At 41.8% G+C, this 22,551-nt stretch overlaps 5 protein-coding genes across 5 annotated transcripts; 2 read left to right on the top strand and 3 right to left on the bottom strand.

Annotated features, from left to right (window-relative positions):
* The first annotated feature begins 613 nt into the window (after window positions 1-613).
* Window positions 614-2,526, top strand: MONOS_5176 (putative serine/threonine-protein kinase ppk15). The gene has a single exon (XM_067875301.1). It carries the CDS (start codon window positions 670-672, stop codon window positions 2,311-2,313), a length of 1,644 nt encoding a protein of 547 aa, XP_067727826.1. The 5' UTR covers window positions 614-669; the 3' UTR covers window positions 2,314-2,526.
* Window positions 2,514-9,604, bottom strand: MONOS_5175 (uncharacterized protein; the record flags this gene model as incomplete). The annotated part of the gene is made up of 9 exons (XM_067875300.1): window positions 2,514-2,853; window positions 2,956-3,013; window positions 3,088-4,193; window positions 4,276-4,336; window positions 4,412-5,916; window positions 6,035-7,029; window positions 7,195-8,295; window positions 8,598-9,489; window positions 9,549-9,604. 9 exons carry the CDS (start codon window positions 9,602-9,604, stop codon window positions 2,649-2,651), a joined length of 5,979 nt encoding a protein of 1,992 aa, XP_067727825.1. The 3' UTR covers window positions 2,514-2,648.
* Window positions 9,605-10,267: 663 nt separating this feature from the next.
* Window positions 10,268-12,828, top strand: MONOS_15195fu5174 (uncharacterized protein). The gene is made up of 6 exons (XM_067868059.1): window positions 10,268-10,549; window positions 10,701-10,730; window positions 10,985-11,471; window positions 11,681-12,022; window positions 12,197-12,282; window positions 12,390-12,828. Exons 1-6 carry the CDS (start codon window positions 10,304-10,306, stop codon window positions 12,570-12,572), a joined length of 1,374 nt encoding a protein of 457 aa, XP_067727824.1. The 5' UTR covers window positions 10,268-10,303; the 3' UTR covers window positions 12,573-12,828.
* A 271-nt stretch (window positions 12,829-13,099) lies between these two features.
* MONOS_15194 (uncharacterized protein) lies at window positions 13,100-13,569 on the bottom strand (the record flags this gene model as incomplete). The annotated part of the gene is made up of 1 exon (XM_067868058.1): window positions 13,100-13,569. The coding sequence occupies exon 1, from the start codon at window positions 13,505-13,507 to the stop codon at window positions 13,100-13,102; it is 408 nt and encodes a 135-aa protein (XP_067727823.1). The 5' UTR covers window positions 13,508-13,569.
* Window positions 13,570-14,030: 461 nt separating this feature from the next.
* On the bottom strand, window positions 14,031-21,656 carry MONOS_15193 (uncharacterized protein; the record flags this gene model as incomplete). Its single annotated transcript, XM_067868057.1, has 1 exon — window positions 14,031-21,656. One exon carries the CDS (start codon window positions 21,654-21,656, stop codon window positions 14,031-14,033), a length of 7,626 nt encoding a protein of 2,541 aa, XP_067727822.1.
* Window positions 21,657-22,551: the final 895 nt, after the last annotated feature.

Raw genomic sequence — 22,551 nt, 5'->3', positions numbered from 1 at the left:
AGAAAAATAAAGGAAATTTCTTCAAATATTTCAGAATTATTGGACAAAAATTGCGAAGCTCAGTTTCCTCCACCTTCCTCACACTCTTCTTTGTTTAGATTCGTTGCTTATCAGTCTCTTCTTTCTCTTGAAGAAAATCAAAGAAAGTCAGAGAATTGTTGTATTGATTCTAAATCTTTGTTATGCCAAAGTGCAAATTCGATAAATGATTCTCAAAAAGAAATTTCACAGCATCCAAATAGTAATTCTTGCAACAAATCAAGTTTCAGTGAAACAAGCAAAATGCAATCAATGTTTTTGGACTCAACAAATGAATCCAACCAGAATTTGATTTCTTCTCATTCTGTATGTGATTGTAATCAAACTCATTTAACTTCTGAGATACATTCTTCTTCAATTATCGGGATGACGCAATGCGAGCAAGGAAAAAAAATACAAAATAATTGCTTAAACAAAAGAACCGTTTCCAATTGTTCTCAAATGAACTGTCGTCGAAATTCAACTGGTTCTTTGTCTGAAAAAGATATTTTTTCTCGTAATGTGCAGAATGTTGATTCTGATGAGGTTCAGTCGATGCTTCTTTCTTTATCTATATCTTCTCCTGTTTCTATCAAACTTCCTCCAAATGCGAACTTTTGCATTGAAAGCCAATATCCCCGAACAAAAATTATGCATCACACTTTCCCTTGGATTGAAATAAACAATGCAAGAATGATAATGGGAAATTCAAATGAAAAATTAACATCTTTAAGAAATGGTAATGATTCCAAACAGCCATTTCGATGCATCTCATGTGAACGCTATAAAGCAACATTTCAAATAGTGTCAAGGTACACTTCAAATAATTTAGAAAATGAAGAGCAGAAATGTGAAGATTCAGAAAACAAGGATCAACTTTCAGCCATTTCTAATCAATTCTTCACACTTCCTATAATTATAAATCCGTTTATCACTGGGCCCGATGCCGACAATTTCGATGATATGTACAGAGAGGGAAGATTGATTGGAGGAAAGTATGTTGTGACAAAATGCTTTGGGCCATTTTCGAAACAGATGGAGTGTGTTGTTAATTGTGTCAAAGTTAAAGAAAACATAAATGTTTCAATAATTGTAATGAAAAATAGATCGAATCATTATAACAGAGCATTTGATACACTCAAAATATCTCGGTACGTGAATGAGCATAATTGCTCAGATTCTACTCATGTTGTTCCATTACTTGATGTGTTCTACTTCAATGAACGGTTAATGTATGTTTATCCACAAGTGAATTTAACGTTAAAAGATGAGATGAAAAAAAGAAAAACGAAAGAAAATTTATTAGCTCAACGGTCTCAAGGAGTTATAGCTTTTCAAAATGAATCTCATTCGAATGAAATCAATGAAGATTCAAGAAATCTTTTTCAATCAAAGCAAAGGAGAAAAAATTACCATCAATTGTTTTCTATGAATGAAATTCAGAACATTATCCATCAGATTCTTGAAGCACTTGTTTTTGTTCATTCATTGGGGGTTATTCATTCTGATGTTCAGCCTGAAAACATTCTCGTTTCATTTGCTGGCCATCAACCCTATTTTAACGTTTTTCTTTCAAACTTTCATCATTCTCGCTTTTTCTCTGATCCACCAAATTTTGATCGTCTTCCTCTTTCACACACTCCTCCAGAAGAAATATTGGGACATGAAAGTGGACAGAAAAGTGATCTGTGGTCTGTTGGTTGTTTAGCTGCTGAGTTATTTTTGGGGTATCCTTTGTTTGAAGGGTCGTTCCATTTTCATATTGATAATATAGAAAGATACGTTTCACGTTCTGAAAGAGTTTTTGCAAAGAGGCAAGATTTGTCGGTTATCTTATTGAGTGAGATGATAAGTTTGCTTGGAGATATCCCAATCGATATGCTTGATGAATCACTGTTTCGAATGAGATTTTTCAGCCGCAGCTGCAATCTTTACACAAATACTCATCTTTATCTTAAAAACTGCCAACAATATGGTGATGAAGACTCAATAACTGAAGAAGATCACGAAGGATCAATTGATGACGAATCTTCGAGTGTTGTAAGTGTGAACTTTTCCAAGCCACAGCAATTCCATGATGATAAAGGTTATGCACAACACATAGCCAACTTGTTTGGTGAGAATGATAAAACATATTATGTCATGACTCAAAGGAAAAAATTCAGAGAGGCAATTCCATCAGAAGATGTTGCATTTCTTGATTTTATCGGAAGGTTATTAGTATTCGATGAAAATCTTCGCCCAACTGCACGCGAGGCACTTAATCATCCTTGGTTCAGAATAAAATACTCCTGAGAAATATTATCTTAAAAGCACAAAAGAAAACTTGCCCAGCTTCACCTGCAACTTTAATCTTTGATTGTTAATGAAAGCATTGGGAAAGAACAAGAATGTAATAAAAAAAAGGAATTACATTTGAATTTTTTTATGTTTATTTCTCACTTTTTTTTAATCTCGGTGTATGCTTTTATTCATTGTTTAATGATAACATATTTTCAGAAATAAAATGCTATGTTGCTCTTATAAGGTGGTAAAGTCTCAAAAACAAATAAACTAAAATTTGGCAATCATTAAACAGAAATGTTCAAAAATAGCATCAAAAACAAGAAAAAATTAAGATCGAAATAAAACTAGATCCCCTCTATTGAAAGAAGAGTATTTATAATTTCTTCAGCTAAAATATCAACAGCCTCCCAGTTTTGAAGATCTCTCATTTTCAGAACAGTTCCAACTGTTCCTGCATCAAGGAAAATACGCTTTGTATTTAAATCTCCAATGTTCGTCATTGTGTAGATGAATGTGAGAGCAGAAACACGCAGATCAATATTATCATTCCTGAAAAAGAATTTGCGTTATTATTAAAAAGACACAATTAAACAGAAACAGAAAGACATGATAAATGAAGGTTTTTAGTCAATGAAATGAAATTAGACAAACTCCATGAATGAAAGTGAATGCTGATCCAGACTCTTGCTCAGTAAAAGGGAGTGATTTCCTGTGAAAAAAATAATCAAACAAATGAAAATAAAAATCATCTAAACGTAATGTTATTTAATTGTTTACTCAAACCTTTATGTTCAGCAAGTGATATTAATGCAGCCCATGCAATTTCTTTCTGAGTTAAAGACATTGAATCAAATAGAAGGGAAACAGGATAATCCAACAGATGATATAATGTTTGTGGCAGCTCAATTGCTTTAAACAGTAAAAGGATTATTAATGTGCATTTCTCTTTCAATTCTTTTGTTTCACAATCACCTTCAATAATGTCTTCGTCTTTTGTGCAATTTTTTTCTTGTATTTCTGTAGTGTTTATTTTATCGCAATTTGTTTTTGGTGGAGAATCCACGGAACAATCGGTTGCGTTTAAATCGTTCCTTTTTTTTGAGCTTGTCTTTTCGTATTCAAGCTGAACTACATTTTCAGTTGAATCTTTTTCAGCATCACTTCTTTTGTGATCAGAACTCTTTACGCCATCTGCATTAACAGATCTGCATGCGTCACTTCCTCCCAATACAATGTTTGTCAGAAACTCAAACACCCGACTTCGAACCACCACTTGGCGAAGGGGATGAGGAAGAAACGACTGTGTCTTCCTGCAACACTCTGAGACAACTGCCAGAAGCAGATCAACAGATGATCGAAAAGACGAACTCCACTTGCTTGTTAGCTTCTGTGATATGGCAAGCACAACATCATTCATCGTATCCAAACTAAAGCCACGCTCCCACAATTCCATGCGTGAAGTAGACGAATTTGGAACTCCATTATTATTTCTATGCAAAAGTGAAGAAGATGAGGAGGAGGATGAAGATGTGCAGTTTCCACAATCACCCACACCCTTTGAGCCAACACAGCCAATCAATGCACATACAGTTGTGAAGCATTGTTCAACAACTCGCGAGTTTGTGGAGATGATTGTGCGTGTGAGCATCGACTGGATAAGCGCATCATCTACCCACAACAGCACTTTCAGAAGGTAATTCTGGCACAAATAGTACATCACACCAAACAACGTTTCCAGCACAACTTCGTTTGTTTCTCTTTGAAATATCTCTGTGAGCATGGGAATAATTGCTGAATCAATTAGCTTTGTTACAAAAGAATGTCTATTGTGTGTTAGCAAATGATATAGAACACCAAGAGTGGACACAAGCTGTAATCCGCTTGAAGTTCTGGAAAAAAGAATTGAAGTTGCAACGTATAATTATGAAAATTGATTGAAGGTAAAAATTAAAAAGAATATGTGGGGCACACTTCAATAGCGAAAGTAATGAAGGAATGTTTTGTATGCTATCCAAAAATTCGATGATTTCAGCTTTTGGGATAAAACAAATAAATTCAATCAATTATTAAATTACATGTTTAAAATAAACAGAATTCAGAGTCATACCATTTTCTGGTTCCAATTGATGAAGAAAGAACACAAGCTCAACATTTATGACGATTCTGGAGTGCCAAAGATAAATAAGCGTATGAAGAAAAGAAGAAAGAGACTTATCCTTTCGGATAAAATGAATTGCCAGCAGAAAGCGAGCAACTTCATTCAACGAAACCAAAGACAAAACATGGCCAGGTTGTGAAGAAAAAGACGGTGGGGAATAAAACGAACTTGAAGGGGTCGAAGGAAGCATGGGGGAGGAGAGTGCAGGCAATGGCGAGGAATAAACAGAAGACGAAGCAAATGAGAGATTTGATTGAGAGTAATTAGAGGAAGAAGGCAGAGCTGATTGTGATGAAGGCAACTGATTGTACTTGTCCAGATGAGGAAATGGAAGCGGAGCAGAAGCAAAAGCACTGCCAGAAGGACTTTTGTACTGCAACGAGAACTGAAGTGGAGGAAACGATGGAATGGCAGAAGCAAACGCAGAAGTATCTGATGTGGATTGAGACGAAGGCGAATCTGGAGTTACTGATTGGGCAGAAGGGGTCGTTGAGCTGAATGAAACAACTGCTGGTGATGAGCTGTCTGGAGAAGCACCAGAGGAAGAAATGGATGGAGAAATGGCTGCTGTATTTGTTGATTGAGGAGTGACAGAATGTTCGCGTGAACTGTCTGAGCTCTGTTGGCTGAGAGAAGATTCATCTTTCCCCTTTGCATCTGCATCAGAGATCTTCAAAAACTGCTGCTTTTCTGGTGTGAACAATACACTATTGCCTGTCGAGTAAATATTTTTTGCATCCTCCATCATTTTTGTTTGCGATTTACTTTCTGGATGCATTTGAGAATCAGCACTTTTGTTCATTGTCTGAACTTTTGGTAGTGTTGGAGTGAGCATAACATCTCTTTTGCCCAGACTTTGAGTGCGATGCAGAGTTTCTCCGTTTCCCTTGTCGAAGCTGCGTCTGCCTGCCTTTGAGTGCATCCATTCGTCGAACGAGGACTCGATCATCTGAATCAGCCCATTGATCGCCAGCTTCGCCACCAGGGCGTCCAGCGCCTCAGGCTCCGCCGAGTTCAGCAGGTGTTGGATGAGCCAGTTGTAGTAGCGGCACACGTACATGATGCACTGGTCATCTTCCTTCACCGAGTTGCACAGCAGCTCGTCCCAGCTGTACTTCATCAGCTTCTCCCGCAGCTCATCAATGTCCACTACAATCGACAGCAGGTGGATCAGCTTCTTCCGCAGCTCCCCTTCTGACTGGCTGAACACCTCGTAGATCCTCTCGATCCCGGTCTCTGCCATGTACTCGAACAGACACGGCGGGCGGAAGGAGAAGAGGGCAATGAGCAGTTTGGCTGCTCTGCTGCAGAGATGCTCGTCAGACGAAGAGAGCGCTGCAAACAGGAAGTCCAAGTTGTCTGTGGTGATGTTAGCGTATGAAGTGTTCATGGTGGATACGATCAGTGAGAGATGCTTGTTCAATAGAGGGAACAGAGTGGATGAGGGAAGAGCCCTAAAACAAATAAGAGAAAAGAAGGAAGAAAGGAAATAAAATAATTATTGGCAAGATAATATTGTTAAATGAAATAATTAAATAAAAGATGACGAAAATGATACAAAATGATGCAGACCATAAATCACCTGGTTTAATGTCTGACTGCAAATCTTCGTCAGAAACAGCCTGTGAATCGCCAGGGATGATTTCTTCTTCTTTAATCTTTGTTTTGATGGTGGAGATACGCTCAACATCAACACTGCCCTTTCGATGCGAGCGAGTGGCTGTTGAAGAGTATGATGAAGAAGATGACGAGGAAGAGGAAGAAGAGGATGATGATGATGATGAAAAGGAAGAAGAGGAGGAAGAAGAAAAGGATGAAGAAGAGGAGGATGAAGATGAGAAAGATGATGATGATGATGAAATATCAGCAGTCTGAACAGAGAAAGGAGAGCGAATGTTTGGCGGAACACCAGATGACAGAAGCGTTGGGGCGAATGACATATATGATGGCTTGGAAACAGAAGAAGAGGAAGATGATGATGAGGAAGAAGACGATGATGATGTGGATGATGGTGATGACGATGAATTACTTGGAGATGTGTCATTGTTCAAATTATTGGGTGTTTGTGCGTATTCACTCTCTTTTTGAGAAATTGAATGCGAACGTAATGCAGTTTCCTTTGGATTAGCTCCAAAAGCAGAAAAGTTGTTCTTCTGAAATGGATTTGTTGAAGTTAAAGGAGTTTGAAATGAATCTTGAAATGTGTTGTCTGAAGTGGAAATCAATGAAAGAGAAGGAGAAGAGGAAGAGGAAGAGGAAGAAGATGACGGTGAATAAGAAGAAGATGACGATGAAGATGACGATGAAGAGGAAGATGATGAAGTAGAAGGCGATTCCTGCTGCTGTGTATAAACCCCTTCTCCCAGCAACAGAAGCGATTGTCCAGTATCAGAATTTGGATCACTAAAGTTTCTTCCTCTCCTTCCATTGCGTGTGAGATGCTGTGCTCTTTCGTCCTCTTCTCTTTTGATGCGCATCACCAGGTCAATCACATCTATCAAAACATTCAGCTCGTACAGGATCTTCTTCTCGGGCGATCTTTGCAGTTCGGAAAGAGTCATTGAAAGCTGAAGGATAAATGGAAGAATAGGGGAAAAAAGCACAAAAATGTTTACAGAAAAGAAAAAGTGATATTTATAAAGAAATGGCAAGATAATAACAATAACATAAATGAAAATTATCAGATATATTTCTTATCAACATCACTAAAAACACTTGTAACAAAAACACACATCAGACGAAGAAGTGCTATTTCCCGATGTGTCGACGGAAGAAGACGAAGAAGAGAACGTCTTTCCAGTCGAATCAGCAGCAGACGAAGAGGCATCACCTGCCACAACAGAAGTACTATCAGAGCACTGGGCGTTTTCAACGACAGAACACGAGAGGGATTCATTGTCTGGATGAGAATGTGTGCTTGGAAAAGAAGAAGTTTGCGAGCTGCATTCGTCGTGGGGATTTGACTCGTCTTGTGTTGTGTGCCCAGAAAAATGGGAAGACGAGGCAAAAGACGCAGAAGACGGTGGGTGTGCTATGCTCTTTCGAGAATAAATGGAAGAGAACGAAAAGGGTGGTGTGGTGGAAGACAAGAATGAAGAGGAGGAAGATAAAGAAGAGGAGAAAGAAGAAGAGGAATAAGAGGAAGAAGCATCAGAAGTGTTGCGAGAAAGGAGAGGAGGCTGTTGCCATGAAGTGGACGTGGCTGAAGTGGAGAAGACATTCAAAGACGGATCATCGCCTGTAGAATTTGAATGAAGAAAGAAGGCGTCTGGCGCAGAAGATGATGTGATGAATGAGTGAAATGCGGATGTGTGTGAGTAAGGCAGAGAGGAAGAGGTGATGTTCTGTTTTGTGGAGAAGGCAGTGGAAAGGGGCTGTGGTGTGAGTGTGGAAGAAGGCGAAGGAGAAAGGCGATCGGGCGAAGGAGACGTGATGCGCTTGACAGAAGAGCGAGAGGAAGAAGAGGAGTAGTGAAATGCAGCAGAAGATGGAGGCTCGTAGAATGATTGGATGTCTGCGGAATCAGAAGAGCCAAAGGAAGAAGAAGAAGATGATGATGATGATGAACTCTTTGATATGCTAAATGCATCGTGTGGAGCGAATGAATAGCTTTGTGTTGCATTCATTGACCTGCAATTCCTCTGATTGTTTGAATAAGCAGAGTCTGAAGTGGCTTTTGCATCTGAAGAAGATGGAGATGCAGAAGGCGAAGAAGACGGAGGTGGAGCAGAAATCAGCTCAAACAGACGCACTCTGCTGATTGCTGTCTCAGAGCGAATGCGCTTAAGGACGCTGTCGAACAGAGGGTCGAGAAGAAGAGAGATGGAAGAGATCTGAAGATGGGGAGGGAGATGGAAAGGATGAAAAAGAAAGAGAGAAAAGAAAAGAAAAAACGGTGAGATTAATGAAAATGAAAAGATAATTAAAACGATGAAAAGAGCATTAATGATGAAAATTGAAACAAAAAAAAAAAAATAAATAAATAAAAAAAAATAAAAAATAAAAAATAAATAAATAAATAAATAAATAAATAAATAAATAAATAAATAAATAATTGAATGCTTTTATAAAGACTAATTTTTTGCTTTTAAAATTTTAAGGCTTGTTTAATTAAAAAAATTTTTTATTCTCATACCGATTCAGTTATTGGTGCAGTCATAATCAACTGAATTATCTGGAGCATCTCTTCCTTTTCTGCCTCCTGCTTTTTCCGCAATCTCTGTTCTCTTGCTCTTTCTCTTGCTGTTTTGCAGTGATTTGCTCCATCTGTTGTTTCAATTCCTTCAAAGCCCCCTTTCCCTTCTTCCCCTTCTTCCTCCTCATTTTCGGATAGCTCTTCCTCTTCCTCATCAAGAAGACTTTCATCACTATCTATAAACCTCAGAGACGAATAAAAAGAAGAATAAAAATCATGGTTTGTCTCTGCCGGAAAGTCGACAGAAGAGCGGGTTGAATGAGGAAGAGAAGACAGAGAAGAAGGCCGGCAAGCAGGAAGAGTCGAATTCGAAGTGTATTTTGCAGAGTCTTCATCCGAAACTGGAGAAAAAGAAAGATCAGTTTCACTTTCCTTTGAGCTGTCTGGCGAGTCTGTGGGAGGAGGAGGGGGAGTGGGCAGCGGAGGAGGAAATGGAGGCGGTGGCGGTGGTGGCGATGCAGACGGAGGCGAAACTGTCTCATCTGAACAAGAATCAGTTGGTTCGACGGGGGGTGAGCTTCCGTTGGGGCTAAGCGGAGCAGGCGGAATGTTATCTTGTGACGAAAAGGTTGATGAATCAGAAGTCTTTGTGAGTTCATTCAAAACAGGTAAATCGACAGTGCTTGGCTGAGTTTCGTTTGCTGCTTCAGCTTGGCATGGTTTATCTTTCTGGGGCAAATATGGAAGTATTTTAACAGTTAGATTTTGGTGAATGTCTGAATCTTTTTGTATAAGATTGATTCTAGCAGCGTGCTGCTGTTTGCACTCGTATTTTAGAAGCAACTCATTGATAATTGCTGCAACTGCTTCGAGATCTTTTCTTTCCGATATGCTAAATTAAATGTATGTTAACAAAAATTACAGAATCAACAAAGCTTAATGTTGGCAAACATAAGACGACTTCCATATAAATCATCTGGCATCGGTAATTGATCGAAATCATTCATATTTATTTTTGCAAATGATTTTGAAGAGATAAATTGAATTCTCAACGTTCCATCTTCATAGATGTTTATGTTAGATGGATCTGGTGGGTCATGTGCAATAAGTTGAGAATTCAGTAAAAATGATGCTATTAATAATTCGACAAAAATGCGTTTTATGCTCTATGGAAAGTGTTAAAAAAAATCTTGACAAAAATCACAAACCGAAATTGATAAGAATGTTTGAAGTCGAATTTGATCCTGAAAAAGTGCATCAAGTGAATTATCGGATTTTTGAATTAAAAAAAGCAGTTTATTTGATGAAAAAGTATAGGATTCTATATGAGCAAGAAATGGGGTAGGAAGTAATATTTTTTGCAGAAAATTTTCAATGTCAAAATCAAATGGAATGCTCTCAAAAGGTATTGTGATGGTATCATATAACTGTTCCATTCAGCTTATTGTTTGTGTAATATCACAATAAATTAATAAATCTGAGTATAAATAACAAAAAAGAAGAATTTTGTATTTTCACTTTGAAAAACAATAATCTTCTTTAAATATTAAAAGACACGAAAATGTTTCTTTATAAATAAAAAGTAACATAAGAATATCAATAAGTTTAAAATTAAATCAGCAACACACATCAAAATTAAAGATGATATTCAAATGCATATTTTTGTGGGTATGATCAGAATAAAAGAAAAAAGAAGAAAGTAGAGAATGATAAGGATGATACTGATGGCGCTGATGGCGGGGAGCGCGTGGGTGAAATGCGAGAAGGAGTACTGCGTGGGCGTGGATCTGGTGGGGGTGGAGGCGCGCGAGGAGGCGGGGCTGATTGAAGAAGCCGGGGAGATAGAGCTGGGGGAGTTCAGCAGCGGGGTGGCGGCGGAGGCAAGCGGGCGGGGGTGCATGGGTGCAGATGAGGGGTGCAAGCAGGCGGGGTTTGTGCTTGTGGAGTGGACGGTGTGCAGGCATTTTGCGAGTTTTGTTTGTTTTTATTGTTATTTCGTTATTTTGCTTGGACGACTGCTGGGCGGGTGCTGCGCGTGGGACACTGCTGGCTGGGATTTGGATTGTGTGGATGGGGCTGGGGTTGTGTTTTTGGTTTTGACAGATGGAAGAAGAAGAGCTGAAAGACTTGAATGTTTGTTTCTTTCGTATTATCTTTTTGTTTTTTGTTTGTTTTTGAGGGAATGAATGATATGGATTTATTCAATTCTTTTTTTGTGTTTTTTTTTGTTTTTTGTGATTTTTGTGATTTTTGAGAGGAGATGAATTTGTTGGATTGCAATGTTTCACAATTTGTTTATTTTTGTTTGACTTTTTTTTTTTTTTTTTTTTTTTTTTTTTTTTTTTTTTTTTTTTTTTTTTGCATGTGTGTGTTTCTGTGTGATGCAGGGGTTAGCAGAAGAAGGGGTGAAGGTGGTTGTGCGAAGCCAGATTTTGAAGAAGAAAGGGAGCAAGAATGTTGTGGAGGCTTTGGCAGAAGAGCTTGAGAAAGAGGAAGATGAAGCAGAAGAAAAGAAAGAAGATGAAGAAGAAAAGAAAGAAGAGGAGGAAGAAAAGAAAGAAGAGGAGGAAGAAAAGAAAGAAGAGGAGGAAGAAAAGAAAGAAGAGGAGGAAGAAAAGAAAGAAGAGGAGGAAGAAAAGAAAGAAGACAAAGAAGACAAAGATGACAAAGATGACAAAGATGTTCAAGATGTTCAAGATGATCAAGATGAAAAAGAAAAGCCACAAGAGGGAGGCGATGGACAAAAACAAGGAGATGACGAACAGGAAACAGATACAAAAGTACAAGTGGTTGAAGGAGAAGTGGGAGAGAAAAACGAAGGTGAGAAGAAGGCAGAGATGCGGAAGAAGGTTGTCCTGTACTGCACAAACACAGGTATTGTGAGCTTGTTGATTTGTTGATTTGTAACTGTGATGTTAATTTTTATTTTATATTCGTGTTTATATTTATATTTAAACAATTTTTTTATTTCATATGACTGTTGCCTCTGAATGGATGCGATGTGGATGCGATTTGGATGGCTATTGGTACGACTTGGGGGATTTGACGATTTGACGATGTGTGTGTGGGGATGGGATGAGCAGAGGGGCGAGTGTGCAAATACATTGAAGAGAAGCTGAAGATCGAAGGGATTCCGAATCCATTCACACGTGACCCAGAACCTGAACCCGAACCTCAACCTCAACCTGAACCCGAACCCAAGCCGACGCCAGCACCTGAGCCAACAGATCCAGAACACACAGATCCAGAGCAAGCAGAGGCTGAGGAGAAAAAAGTTGATGATAAAGGAGAAGATGAAGAAGGAGATGAAGAAGGAGAGGGAAAGAAGAACGGAAAAGGAAAGAAGAATGAAAAAGTGTTTGAGGAAGACACAGTGTATTTATTTGCGTTTGACGGAAAGAAGGGGCAGGAGAGCGGGATGCATGGTTTGTGGGGAGAGATTTGAATTTGTTGGCCTTTTTCATCAATTATTTTTTTCATTTATTTTCTTAATTATCATCTTCATTTTTTTTCTTTTTTTTTTTTTTTTTCCAATTATTTTTTGTTGGCTGATGGCTGATTGGCTGATGGCTGGATGGCTGGTTGCTGTGGATGAGCAGTGGAGGATGTGAAGAAGGTGGTGAAGAAGATCAAGGAAGAGTCGAGCGAGTTTGTTGCGCACTATGTTGGGATTGAAGGAGAAATGGTTTGGGCAAAGATTGATATTTTTTGTATTTTTTGTATTTTATTTTTGTATTAATGTGTTTTTTGACTTCTATTTGAAATGAATGTGAATGTGTGTGTGTGGTGCAGGAGCCGATAAAGAACGGGCTGCTGATGAGCATGGGGGTGCTGCAGGGGCTGATTGTGCTGCTGGTGTTCCTGTGCATGATGGGGCCGGTGGTGTGGCTGTCGTTCTCGGTGCAGTCTGCGGGAGACTTTGAGGAAGGAGATGCGGTGCCGGCTGGGAGAAGCGGGAAGCAGAAGGAGAACTAACTGGCTGGGATGAGCAGCAGCCGCGTGGCACTCGCTGAATGGGATGCTGGTGCTGGAGAGAAGGCTTTTGTATGTGTGTGTGTGAAGAGAGAAAGGGAGGGAGAGAGAGAGGGAGAGAAAGAGAGAAGGTGCACGTCACGTTGAGAGTTTTTGTGGGGAAGGAGAAGGGGGGGGAAGATTTCCTGGAGACTGTTTTTATTGAAGGGGGGAGAGAGAGAGAAAGAGAACACAAACAAAGCATTGCTATTCATCTCAACATCTCGCACTTTTTTTTTTGTTTGTTTGTTTTGCTTTGCTTTGCTGTGTTTGACGTGTCGTGGGGCGACTGGCCTTCCAGCACCCCTCAACCCTCGCAAAGCGGGTGAAGTGTTTGCGTGTGCACAAAGCACAAGAAAAGAAAAAAAAAACAAGAAACAAATGAAAATAAAAACACGAAGTGAAAGAGAAAATGGAGAAGAGTGATGCCCATGGGTGGATTCATGGAACATGGGGAGCCATACGCACCCAACGCACCCTCACGCCCTGCTTCACCCCAGCAGCCCCAAAGCCTTTGCAAGTGCATTCCGTGCTCCACAAACCGCCTTTCTCGCCTCCCGTGCTGCTCCCACCCCACCTCTGCCTCCACATTCTGTGTCCCCTTTCTCCTCTTCTCCCTCGTCTTCTCCTGCCCCTCCTGCTCCCTCCACTCTTTCATTCTCATTGTCACAGTCCTCCGTCCCCCCTGCCTCTGGCCCCTCTTCTTCATCCATGTCCTTTCCCACCCCGCCTTTCCTCTCCCTGTCCTCTCTGTCTGCACCCTCTCCATCCCTTGCTCCATCCCCTGTCTCTTCAATACCCTTTTTGCCGTTTTCCTCCTCGTACGAGCTCCCAACTGGCCTGTTCTGTACGCGCACTGACCTTCCGCTGCCCTTTCGTTTTGCTGCCTTCCTCACCATTTTCTACCCGATCTGCCTTTTTGTTGTTGTTTTCCGGCACATTTTTCTTTTTCACTTCATTTATTTTGGGTGTTTTTTTTAAAAAAAAAATCCTATTTTTTGGAATTGCATTTTTGATGTGATTTGCTTTATTAGTGGAGGAAATTAAATTTCGACGTGAATTAAATGAATTTTAATGTGTTTTCTTACATTTTTTTCTTCTTTTTTTATGAATAAGTAAATCATAAAACTTTTTATTATATTTGAATTTTTGGAAAATAATTTTGTGATTTTCATCTTTCGCACATTCAAATGATGTTATGCAATTTGTAAATTCTATGATTGGACAACTTTCAATCTAAAATGATTTTGAAAAAATTAGTTCAGTTCTTAGATAATCTGTCAAATGAAAGCAAATGAATCTTTGATATTTTGTGAAATCATAAAAACAATGTAATTAAAATAGAATAAAGGCATCTGGAAAAAATATAATAATTAGCATTATTTGCACAAAAATAAAATAAATAACAAAATAGAGCGCCTTTCATGTAACAGAAAGGTCTCTCTTTTTCACATCTGGATCCAATTCTTCTTCTGTGTGGCACAAAAACAGTTTGATTTCCTCGTTTGTTTGAAGAATGGAGCTAACTTCTTTGTCAAGCGGATGCATTACAATTAGTAGACAGATGAAAATCAGCGAGATTCCAGCAGCAAAGCAACCAATAACAACATTAATGTTTGTCTGAATCTGGTCAACGCTGCAGTTTAATAGAATTTCTGTATATTGGCACAGCCCTTGCACCACATCCATCCTTATCAGTCGGTAAACATAGCCAAACTCGTGCAAAGAAGGCGATAAATCCTCCTGTTGCCGCTTGGCTGCCAGCTCCACTGAGTATTTGATCAGAATGTCAATCAGATTGTCAAAGCCAATGAACTCGCACTTCATCCCTCCCAATCGCTCGGGTGTGCATTCGCTTTCATTCAGCAAGAAGCAACTCCGCGTCACCTGGTTGAAGTTGTCCAGCTCTTTCCATCTGCCAGTAGTCCGCTTGATTTCTATCAACGAGAACAAGTCGCTGTGTAACAGCAGTATGTCGTTCTTTTTCTTGTAATGCTCCAATATCTTTGAGCGTGGCTTCGGTGCAGAACCGTAGCGGAGGAGCCTGTTGATATTGATAAAGTAATCAATCTGGTTCGACAGTAGCGAACGTATCTGCTCCCAGTTCGTGCTCATGTGCTCCAGCCCTTGCCATGTGGAGTGTGTGACATAATCCAACGGAATCGCCTGGTTTATGTTTGGTGTGTCGCGATAGACAAGCTGCTGTGCAAGATATCCCATCTGCATGGCAGACGTGGCACGGATGGCAGCAGCGAGCGATGTTGGTGTGAATGTGAGGAGAGTAAAGAGGAAGATGATCACAGGAACAACAGCCAGCACCCACCCAACAATCAGCCCAACCACTCCAATCGCAAAGAACAGGAAGAAATGTCCCGAAAGTGGGTTTTTGATTAGCGCGATTTTTTCCTTCAGCTCTTCGATTTCGTCTTCGTCCAGCGTTGTTCCTTTCTGCTGGGCATTTGTGTCTTCCAACATGTTGATCCTTGACGACTGCTGCGGATGGGGTACATTCGCAGCAAACTTCGAGAGGTGCAAAGACGGATGGCCTGCCAGAGAAAACGAGGAGTCGAAGACGCGTGTCTGTCTTCTCTTCAGCTGCTGCAGCTGAGAGCTGGACGATCTCAGCGGATTTTCGATGTTCATCAAAGACGAAAGAGATCTCGCCAGCTTCATCTTGTTCGTGTTCGCTGTGTTTGCTGCATCGACTCTTGACTGAGCTGAAATCGAGCCGTCCTGCGACAGTGCAGGCGGAACAATCAGCGAAGAAAGCGAATGCTCCTTCACAAACTTCGGAGCAGTTGGAGTGGTGTTAGTGCTGGGTGGAGAGTCAGAAGAAGATTGCTGTGAGTGATGTGTCAGTTGTGCTTGCTGTATTTGCTGCATTTGTTGTGCATTTTGAGTATTCTGTGCATTCTGTGCATTCTGTGCCTGCTGTGTCAGTTGCATCTGCATCTGCAATTGCTGCTTCAATTGTTCAATCTGCTGCTGTTGCTGCTGAATTTGCTGCATCTGTTGCATCTGTTGCATGTGCTGCTGTTGGAGGAAATCGCTGCTGATTGGAGGCTGTCCATCTTTCGGTTGGATGTTTGAATCGAATTGGAATGGAGAAGTCTGGTATGGAAGCATCTGGTTGCCTGGGATGCTTTGAGGGAAGGGAGAAGGAGTTGAATAGTAATTAGCTCCAAATTGAGGGTACATGAAAGGAGAAGGCATGGGTGTGGTGAGATAAGGAGAAGGAATGTCAGATGAAGCATCCTGAGGTATATGCATTTCGTTGCCTTGCGTAAACAATGGAGAAGGGATGAAATTTGAAGGAAATGCATTTAATGAAGGATTGATTTGCGGTGTAAAACCATTTGCGTTCTGTGCAAAATAGTTTTTTTCTTGTTGACCATCTTGTTGCGATAAATTGCTATCATCGATTCCGTTTGCTTTGGCGTGTTTTCTGCTTCCAATTGAATTTGCCATCTGAACAGAATTAGAAGCATTACCATGCAGCGACTGATTCGCTTGCTGTGAAAACATCGGCCTCAGCGAGGCAACTGAACTGTGTGCAGCAGATTCAACTGATTCGCTTCCTGAAGAGAGAATCGACTGCCGTGAAGCCGAAGAAGCAGCAGACCGTTCTGAAAGCCCTTCCTTTATAGGCGACCCGATCTTGTTGCTGGCTCCGTCGCTTTGTTCTGCAGTACTTACTTGTGAAGCAGCTGCAGAAACAGCAGCATACGGTGAGTTCTCTGGTAAAACGCTATGGCTGTTCTGCTTTTCGAAGCGGGATGCTGACTCATACACCTTCAGGTTGATCTCGCTGCTCTGCAGTTCGTCTCTCCGCTGCATCTTCAGCCTGATCACACTTGGCGACGGGCGGATGGAAGACGCTTCGGTGTTCTCTCTGTTTGCATTGGGAATGTTCATTCCTTCATTCAGCACTCTCTGCTGCTCCAGTCTTTCCTTCTCCTGCTGCTTCTCGTTGCTCTCGTCGTCACCAATGAGCATCAAATACGTTTCGGCAAGCCGCTTCTCAACATGGTTCCCGCAGCTGTTGCAGAGCTGGAAGATGGCGTTCCGTCTGCTTTTGATGACGCGCCTGACATTCACCCATGTCACACACAGAATTGTAACTAAGCAGAAGCAGAATGTGAATGCAGTGACGCCAATAAACACGTCCTGGTACACAATCAGGTTTGCCTCCAGGTGGAAGACAACAGTCGCCATCACCTGCTTCAGCGCCTCCACAACAGAAAGAGGGCCATCCATCAGCAGCAGCAGCAGCGCATCAATTTCAGTCTGACTGCTCGCCACCTGCGTGTCCAGCACTAAGTGTCCAGTCGATGCAAACTCACCAACGAGATCAAGCAGGCCAATTGACTTGCTCTGCACATGCAGAATTCCCGTGGTTCGGTTCTGAGTGCCGCAGAACAGCCGGAAAAGATGGTTCTTCCACGACTCAAACTGGAGCGGAGACTCGTCGTATGCCATTTTGAGGAAGTAGTTCAGGAAGGAGGAGGCGTGCTTCATGCGCATTCGGACTGTGTTGATGTCTTCGATGTATGGATAGTCTGCTTCGAATGTATTTGGAGCGTGTGGATGAAGCAAAGAAGGAGGTGTTGTGTTGTTTGAGATAAACAGTGGATCAGGTGCAGATGACGATGGTGATGGTGATACTGATGGTGATTCCGAGGTTGAAGTGAAGTTTATTTCTGGGTGTTGAGGATGAAATGAATGTGTTTGCCGAAATGGCTGAAGTGACGACGAAGTGTGATGAAAGAATGGATGAATGTGAAATGAGCTATGAAATGGCTGTTCTGATTGTGAAATGTGTGTATGATTCCTTTGAGAAGCAAAATCAACTTTTGAAATGTTCGCAGAGTGAAGTGAAGAATGTTGTGTATTTGAATACAAATGATGTGGAGGTGATCTGCTGTGAAGTGAGCGAGGAGGCGAATATGATGAAGAATCAAAATGATTTAAATGAGGAAACTGCACAGACCCTTCCAGAAACGTGTGAAGATGCATTTGACTCGAAGAGTCTGTGCTAAAGGCATGTGGGTGTGTCTTGATTGCGTAGAGGTCGTGTGCAGAGATGCTGAGAGAAGCTGCGTGGATAGCAATCATCCCCATGTCCCTCAGATTCCACTGGGCGTGTATGATGTCCTGCCCTTCGTGGATGGACAGCCAGAACATGGAAGAGATTACAAGAATAGAGGCAACGATGATGTGCACCAGGGCAACACGGAATGAATACGCTGACTTCTTCATCTTCATCGATTGCACCGACCGCATCATCATCTCAGCGCTCTTCTGCCGCTTCGTTTGCATCTTCCGGTCAAACATGTTCAGCGCCCTGCCCATGCGTGTGCGCCCAGGGCGAGAGACGTGTGTGGCTGTGTCGTCGCCGTTCCTGTCGTCAACCTCAGACACATTGCGTGACGAGTGCACCAGCGTCTCGTGGCTCGACCCGGCCCCTTGCTTGTTCAGCTGCTTTCGCAGCGCAAACACATGCGACGACGAGCGGAAGTTCGGCTTGCTGCCGTCGTTGATGAGCTCCAGCACAGCTTCTCGGCGGCTGTTTGAACGTGACGACGGGGCAAGCTGGTCACCGTAGGAGGAGCTGCTGCGGAGGATGGTCGGGTGCATCTGGCTGTGCAGGTAGAGCGAGCTGCTCTGCCGCTGCAGCAGAAGCGTCGAGCTCTGTTCTGCTTTGCTCAGCCGCGTCAAGGACGACCCAGCGCCTTCGATGGCACGTCTAGAGCAGGTCGATTTCGCAGAGGCGGATGTGCTGGCAGTGGTGATCTTCTCAGAAGTGTCGTTGATCGACAGCCTGCTGTCCATTTTGTCTGAAATCTTCCGCAGCAGATACTCACTCGATTCTGTCTCCATCCCTTTCTTTCTCGGTGCGTCGGGGGAGCTGCAGCTTGCTTTGCCGTCTCGCTTCAGCTGGTCGTTGTCCCGATCTTCTCTCTTCCACCGCGCAGACCTCGACGTCACCTCCATCTCGTTCTCAGACATCAGATGGGCATCCTTCACACTGAGCGTTGAGAATATCCTTTCTCCCAGTGTCGCATTCACCCCGCCTTCAATGTCCTTCTCTGACGCCCCGCTGCTCCTTCTCCGCATCAACTCCTGTTCAGCCTGTGATGAGCCATCGTGCTGAGACTGCTGCTGTTGTATCGGCAGCTTCAGCTTCAGCGCAGGCAGCTTCGAAAGCAGTTCAGACATGTTCTCCATCGCCTCGTCAGAAGACGTGTCTTCCTCGTTGTAGTTGTTGAGCTCAGAGCCTGACTCGCTCTCTTCGCCTTGATTGCCCTCGCCCTCGCCCTCTGCCTCAGCCTCCAGCGCCTTCCCGTTCTCCTCCTCCAGCTTGTCCAGCATGTCTGCCTCGTCCAGGAACATCTCCGCAGCCTCCTCGTCGTGGCACACTGAGCTCAGCAGCTGCGCAAACAGGCGCATCACCAGCGTCGAGTCCGGGTGTTTATACAGCAGCGACGACAGCAGCTGGAAGGAGCTGCGCGCATGCTTTACAGCTGCCACCGCGTAGAACTCGATGCGCGCCACAGGAATTGTGCGGAGCGTGGAGATGGACGCGCCTAGAGAAGACGTCGCCTGGATGGTGCCTGTCGATGTTGCATGGCTCATTGGAAATGCCAACGTCGATGAAGACGATGAAGAGGATGAAGACGAGCCAAGTGGGAATTGCTGTGAAGCAGACGGCGGCTCACCAAAAGTGGCAACCGATGTCGTGCGGCTGTGCAAGAACTCGCTGCGGTGCGGCTTTTTTGTGAACTCTTCGAGCTTCGCCTTGGACTTTGTGATGTTTGCGTGCTTGTGTGCTTTCTTGTGGATATTCTTCACTTTATACCCAGCTCTGCTCTCATCTTCCTTTTCATTGTTATTATTATTGTTGTTGTTGTGGTTGTGGCTGTGATTGCTATGATCGTCTTCAGATGCCTCCTCATCACTCTCATTCTCTTCGTCAGAGACAAGCGATGCGGTTCCCTTCAGTGCCTTGCTCAGGTTCATCCAGACGCACGCTGCACACGCCAGCGCCTTGTCGCACTCGTTCTTTGCCTCTCTGATCTGAATCATCATCTCTGCCTCGTTGTCGAGGAAGAAATGCCCCGTCCCGCTGTTGTGCTCCATAACCTGCGCCTCCAACTCTTTCGTCTGTGAATATATCAGCCAGCTGCTCATCAGCGTCGGGAAGAGTGTGTCTGCGTGTCTCAGCAGCAGCAGTGCCCTTTGTGTGTCGTGTGTTATCGAGCGAGAGAAGAGTGCGTATTTGATCGCCAGTGACGCTGATGACGGAAACTTCTTCAGCCCAGACTGAAATATGCGCTCGGCAAAGCGCAAGTACTTTGCCTGGTGTCGAATGTGTGGAACTTGCAGAAACCGTGTCGCTGGCTCCACTTCGCAGCTGAGTTTGAACTTTCGTGTTTTCGAACTTAATTTTGGTTCGGGCTTTTTACGCGCTGAGTTCTGTGTGTTTCCCAAAGGAGCAGTGGAAGACGGAGTTGATGACCGAGACCCTGGCAAAGACGATGAAGAACCGCCTGCCTTGATGGTTGGGTGAATTGGCAGAGGCGGAGAAAAAATCAGACTCTTTTGCAACGGAGGAGACAAGATGCTCTGCACGTTGCGCTCGAGCGGGTCGACTGCATCGAAAGGCGAAGCAGATAAGTTCTGTGGGCCGCGAATGGGGAACATGGGTGTTGGCGAGAAGACGACAGGGCGCTGCCGAGTTGAGTTGTAGAACTGTGTTGTTTGAAGATCAGAGGAAGAGGGCGTAGGCGACTGCACCAAAGGCGTGTCTGCAGAGGATGTCAGAATGGACGATGTGCCATTTGCCACAAAATGAGGAGAAAAAAGCTCGTTTTCGAGGGTAGAAAGACCAGAAGCAGCAGACATTGTGGGAAGTGCGCGAGTCAGATATGGAACAGTCGGTCTCATAAAGGGCTTTTTTGGTGAAGGGTTTTTGTAGTTGTATGAAGTGTTGTTGTCGAATGCATCTTCCTCGTCGCTGTTGTCATCTCCTTCGCTGCTCTCTTCATCCTCTTTTCCGTCGAACTGATTTCCATTCCCATCCTTGGTGTGTCCAGCTCTCGTTTCGTTGCCGTGAAGCCTTGTATTTGCTCCCTTTTGATTGCCTTCGATGTCCATGAGTGCATTGTTCTCGCTGTAATCGCTTCCATCCTCATCCTCTTCTTTCTCATGGAGTTCTGCATATCCCCCTTTTTTTTTCTTCTTCCCCAGCTGGATCATCCTTCCTTTTTCGTCGATCAGCCATTGCCTCCTCCCCAGACTCGCAGACATCCAAGCTGTCAGCACTGCGACCGCAGCTATTGCTAAAAAGAACATAATCCAAAACACAACGCGCAGAGGAGGCTTGACTGTCGTTGAGTAAGGCGATCCAGCCTCCAGCGGTGATGGTAAGTTGGGGTCTGAGTTGTGGGCAGCAATAATAGCAAATACACCGACCGTGGCAGGGATGGCACACATAACAGCAACAGCCGCATTGCCCAGTCTTGTGTAATAGGGTTGAGTCAAAACACATAGAAATGCAAGTAGAAAGAAGCACGCACATCCGATGATTGCTTGCAAAATGTGTTTTTGAGGTAAAATATTACATATAATACTAAAAACGCAAATTATCAGCTGAAGGAAAAAATTAAATGTTCCAGAAGGAGACGCAAATGGTCCATGATGTTTCATTAAAGGACTGAAAGTGAAGGCGCACAAGCATACAGAGTGAATTACATACAACAATACAAAGATGATACTCAAAATGAAAAATATTAAGTTAATGGAATGAAAGCAAGATGAATTTGATAAATATTGCATATTTCCTTTACTGTCGCAAGTAATTGGTGTAGTGAGTACGATAAGAAGAGGAGTTGTTAGCATTTTTCCCATAGTTATTACGCAATAGCGAATTGAAGATTTAACTGACAGATTCATTTGTTTTTTTGTTGATGTAATATAAGCGAGATAAATAGAAGCAATGTACATTAAGATGATGAAAAACAGCATTATGCAAAATGGAATGTACATTGTAAAGCTGCTTTTCCTTAAAAAATGAATTGAGGTGATATATCCAGCAAAATTATTCAATTTATGAGGAGTTTCCATTGGCCAAATTATATTTTGAAAAAAAAGAAATGTCATTTCAATTTCACAAAATAAATTAACGATCCATTGGTAAATTACGTTTGTTTCTCTCATCTAAATAAAAAATGCATAAAAAATTTACAACAGAAAAAAATTTTTTAATAAAATAAAATATCAACTAAAAAAACAATATATAGTATACCTTTGAAATTCCAAACATCCATGAAAACAAACTAAAATGAAAACATTGAAAATAGCATATTTACAAAAACTTTAGTGAATATGAATTATAAATATACATTTCTTGGAATTTATTAAAATGAATCATTGTTGCTCCATGAATTCCTGTGTCAAATAAAAAAGAGGCTGACGGTTCATCAGAAGAAGTCATTTGTAACTTTAAAGAGGGATAGAAAAGAATGAGGGTATTTTCGATCTCAAAACAAGCGAAAAAAATATATTCAAAAATAACCAAATGATGTTCATAATGCAAAAATATTTTTTTTTATCTGAATGATAAATGTTTCAATTTCGAAACCGCAAACAAAAAGTGTAGTTTTTCTTTGAAAGAACAATTTTTTTTTGTAAATTGAGAAATAAATTATGTTGACTTTTTTGATATTATCAAAACTGTTCATAAAAACTCAAAAAAATAATAATAATTTTTAATAATTTTTTTTTTTGAATGTTTACAAAAAAAAAAAAAAAAAACAACCTTCATTTGTTGAACATACACCAAAAATTATTCTACATTGAAAAAGTTAAATTTGAAATCGAAAAAGTTTAATTTGTAATCGAAAATATTCCATTCAATATCGATATGATGATTTATCATTAT

The sequence above is a fragment of the Monocercomonoides exilis genome (assembly GCF_001643675.1).
Source record: "Monocercomonoides exilis strain PA203 chromosome Unknown scaffold21-1407046, whole genome shotgun sequence".
NCBI classification, from domain to species: domain Eukaryota; phylum Preaxostyla; order Oxymonadida; family Polymastigidae; genus Monocercomonoides; species Monocercomonoides exilis.
Note: the sequence above shows the minus strand (reverse complement) of the source record. Positions and strands in the feature narration are given on the sequence as shown.

Coding starts and splice junctions, on each gene's coding strand:
- MONOS_5176 (XM_067875301.1), top strand. CDS start 670: ATGCATCACACTTTCCCTTGGATTGAAATAAACAATGCAAGAATGATA.
- MONOS_15195fu5174 (XM_067868059.1), top strand. CDS start 10,304: ATGATAAGGATGATACTGATGGCGCTGATGGCGGGGAGCGCGTGGGTG. Junction 11,472..11,680: donor CCTGTACTGCACAAACACAG/GTATTGTGAGCT, acceptor TGGGATGAGCAG/AGGGGCGAGTGTGCAAATAC. Junction 12,023..12,196: donor GCAGGAGAGCGGGATGCATG/GTTTGTGGGGAG, acceptor GTGGATGAGCAG/TGGAGGATGTGAAGAAGGTG.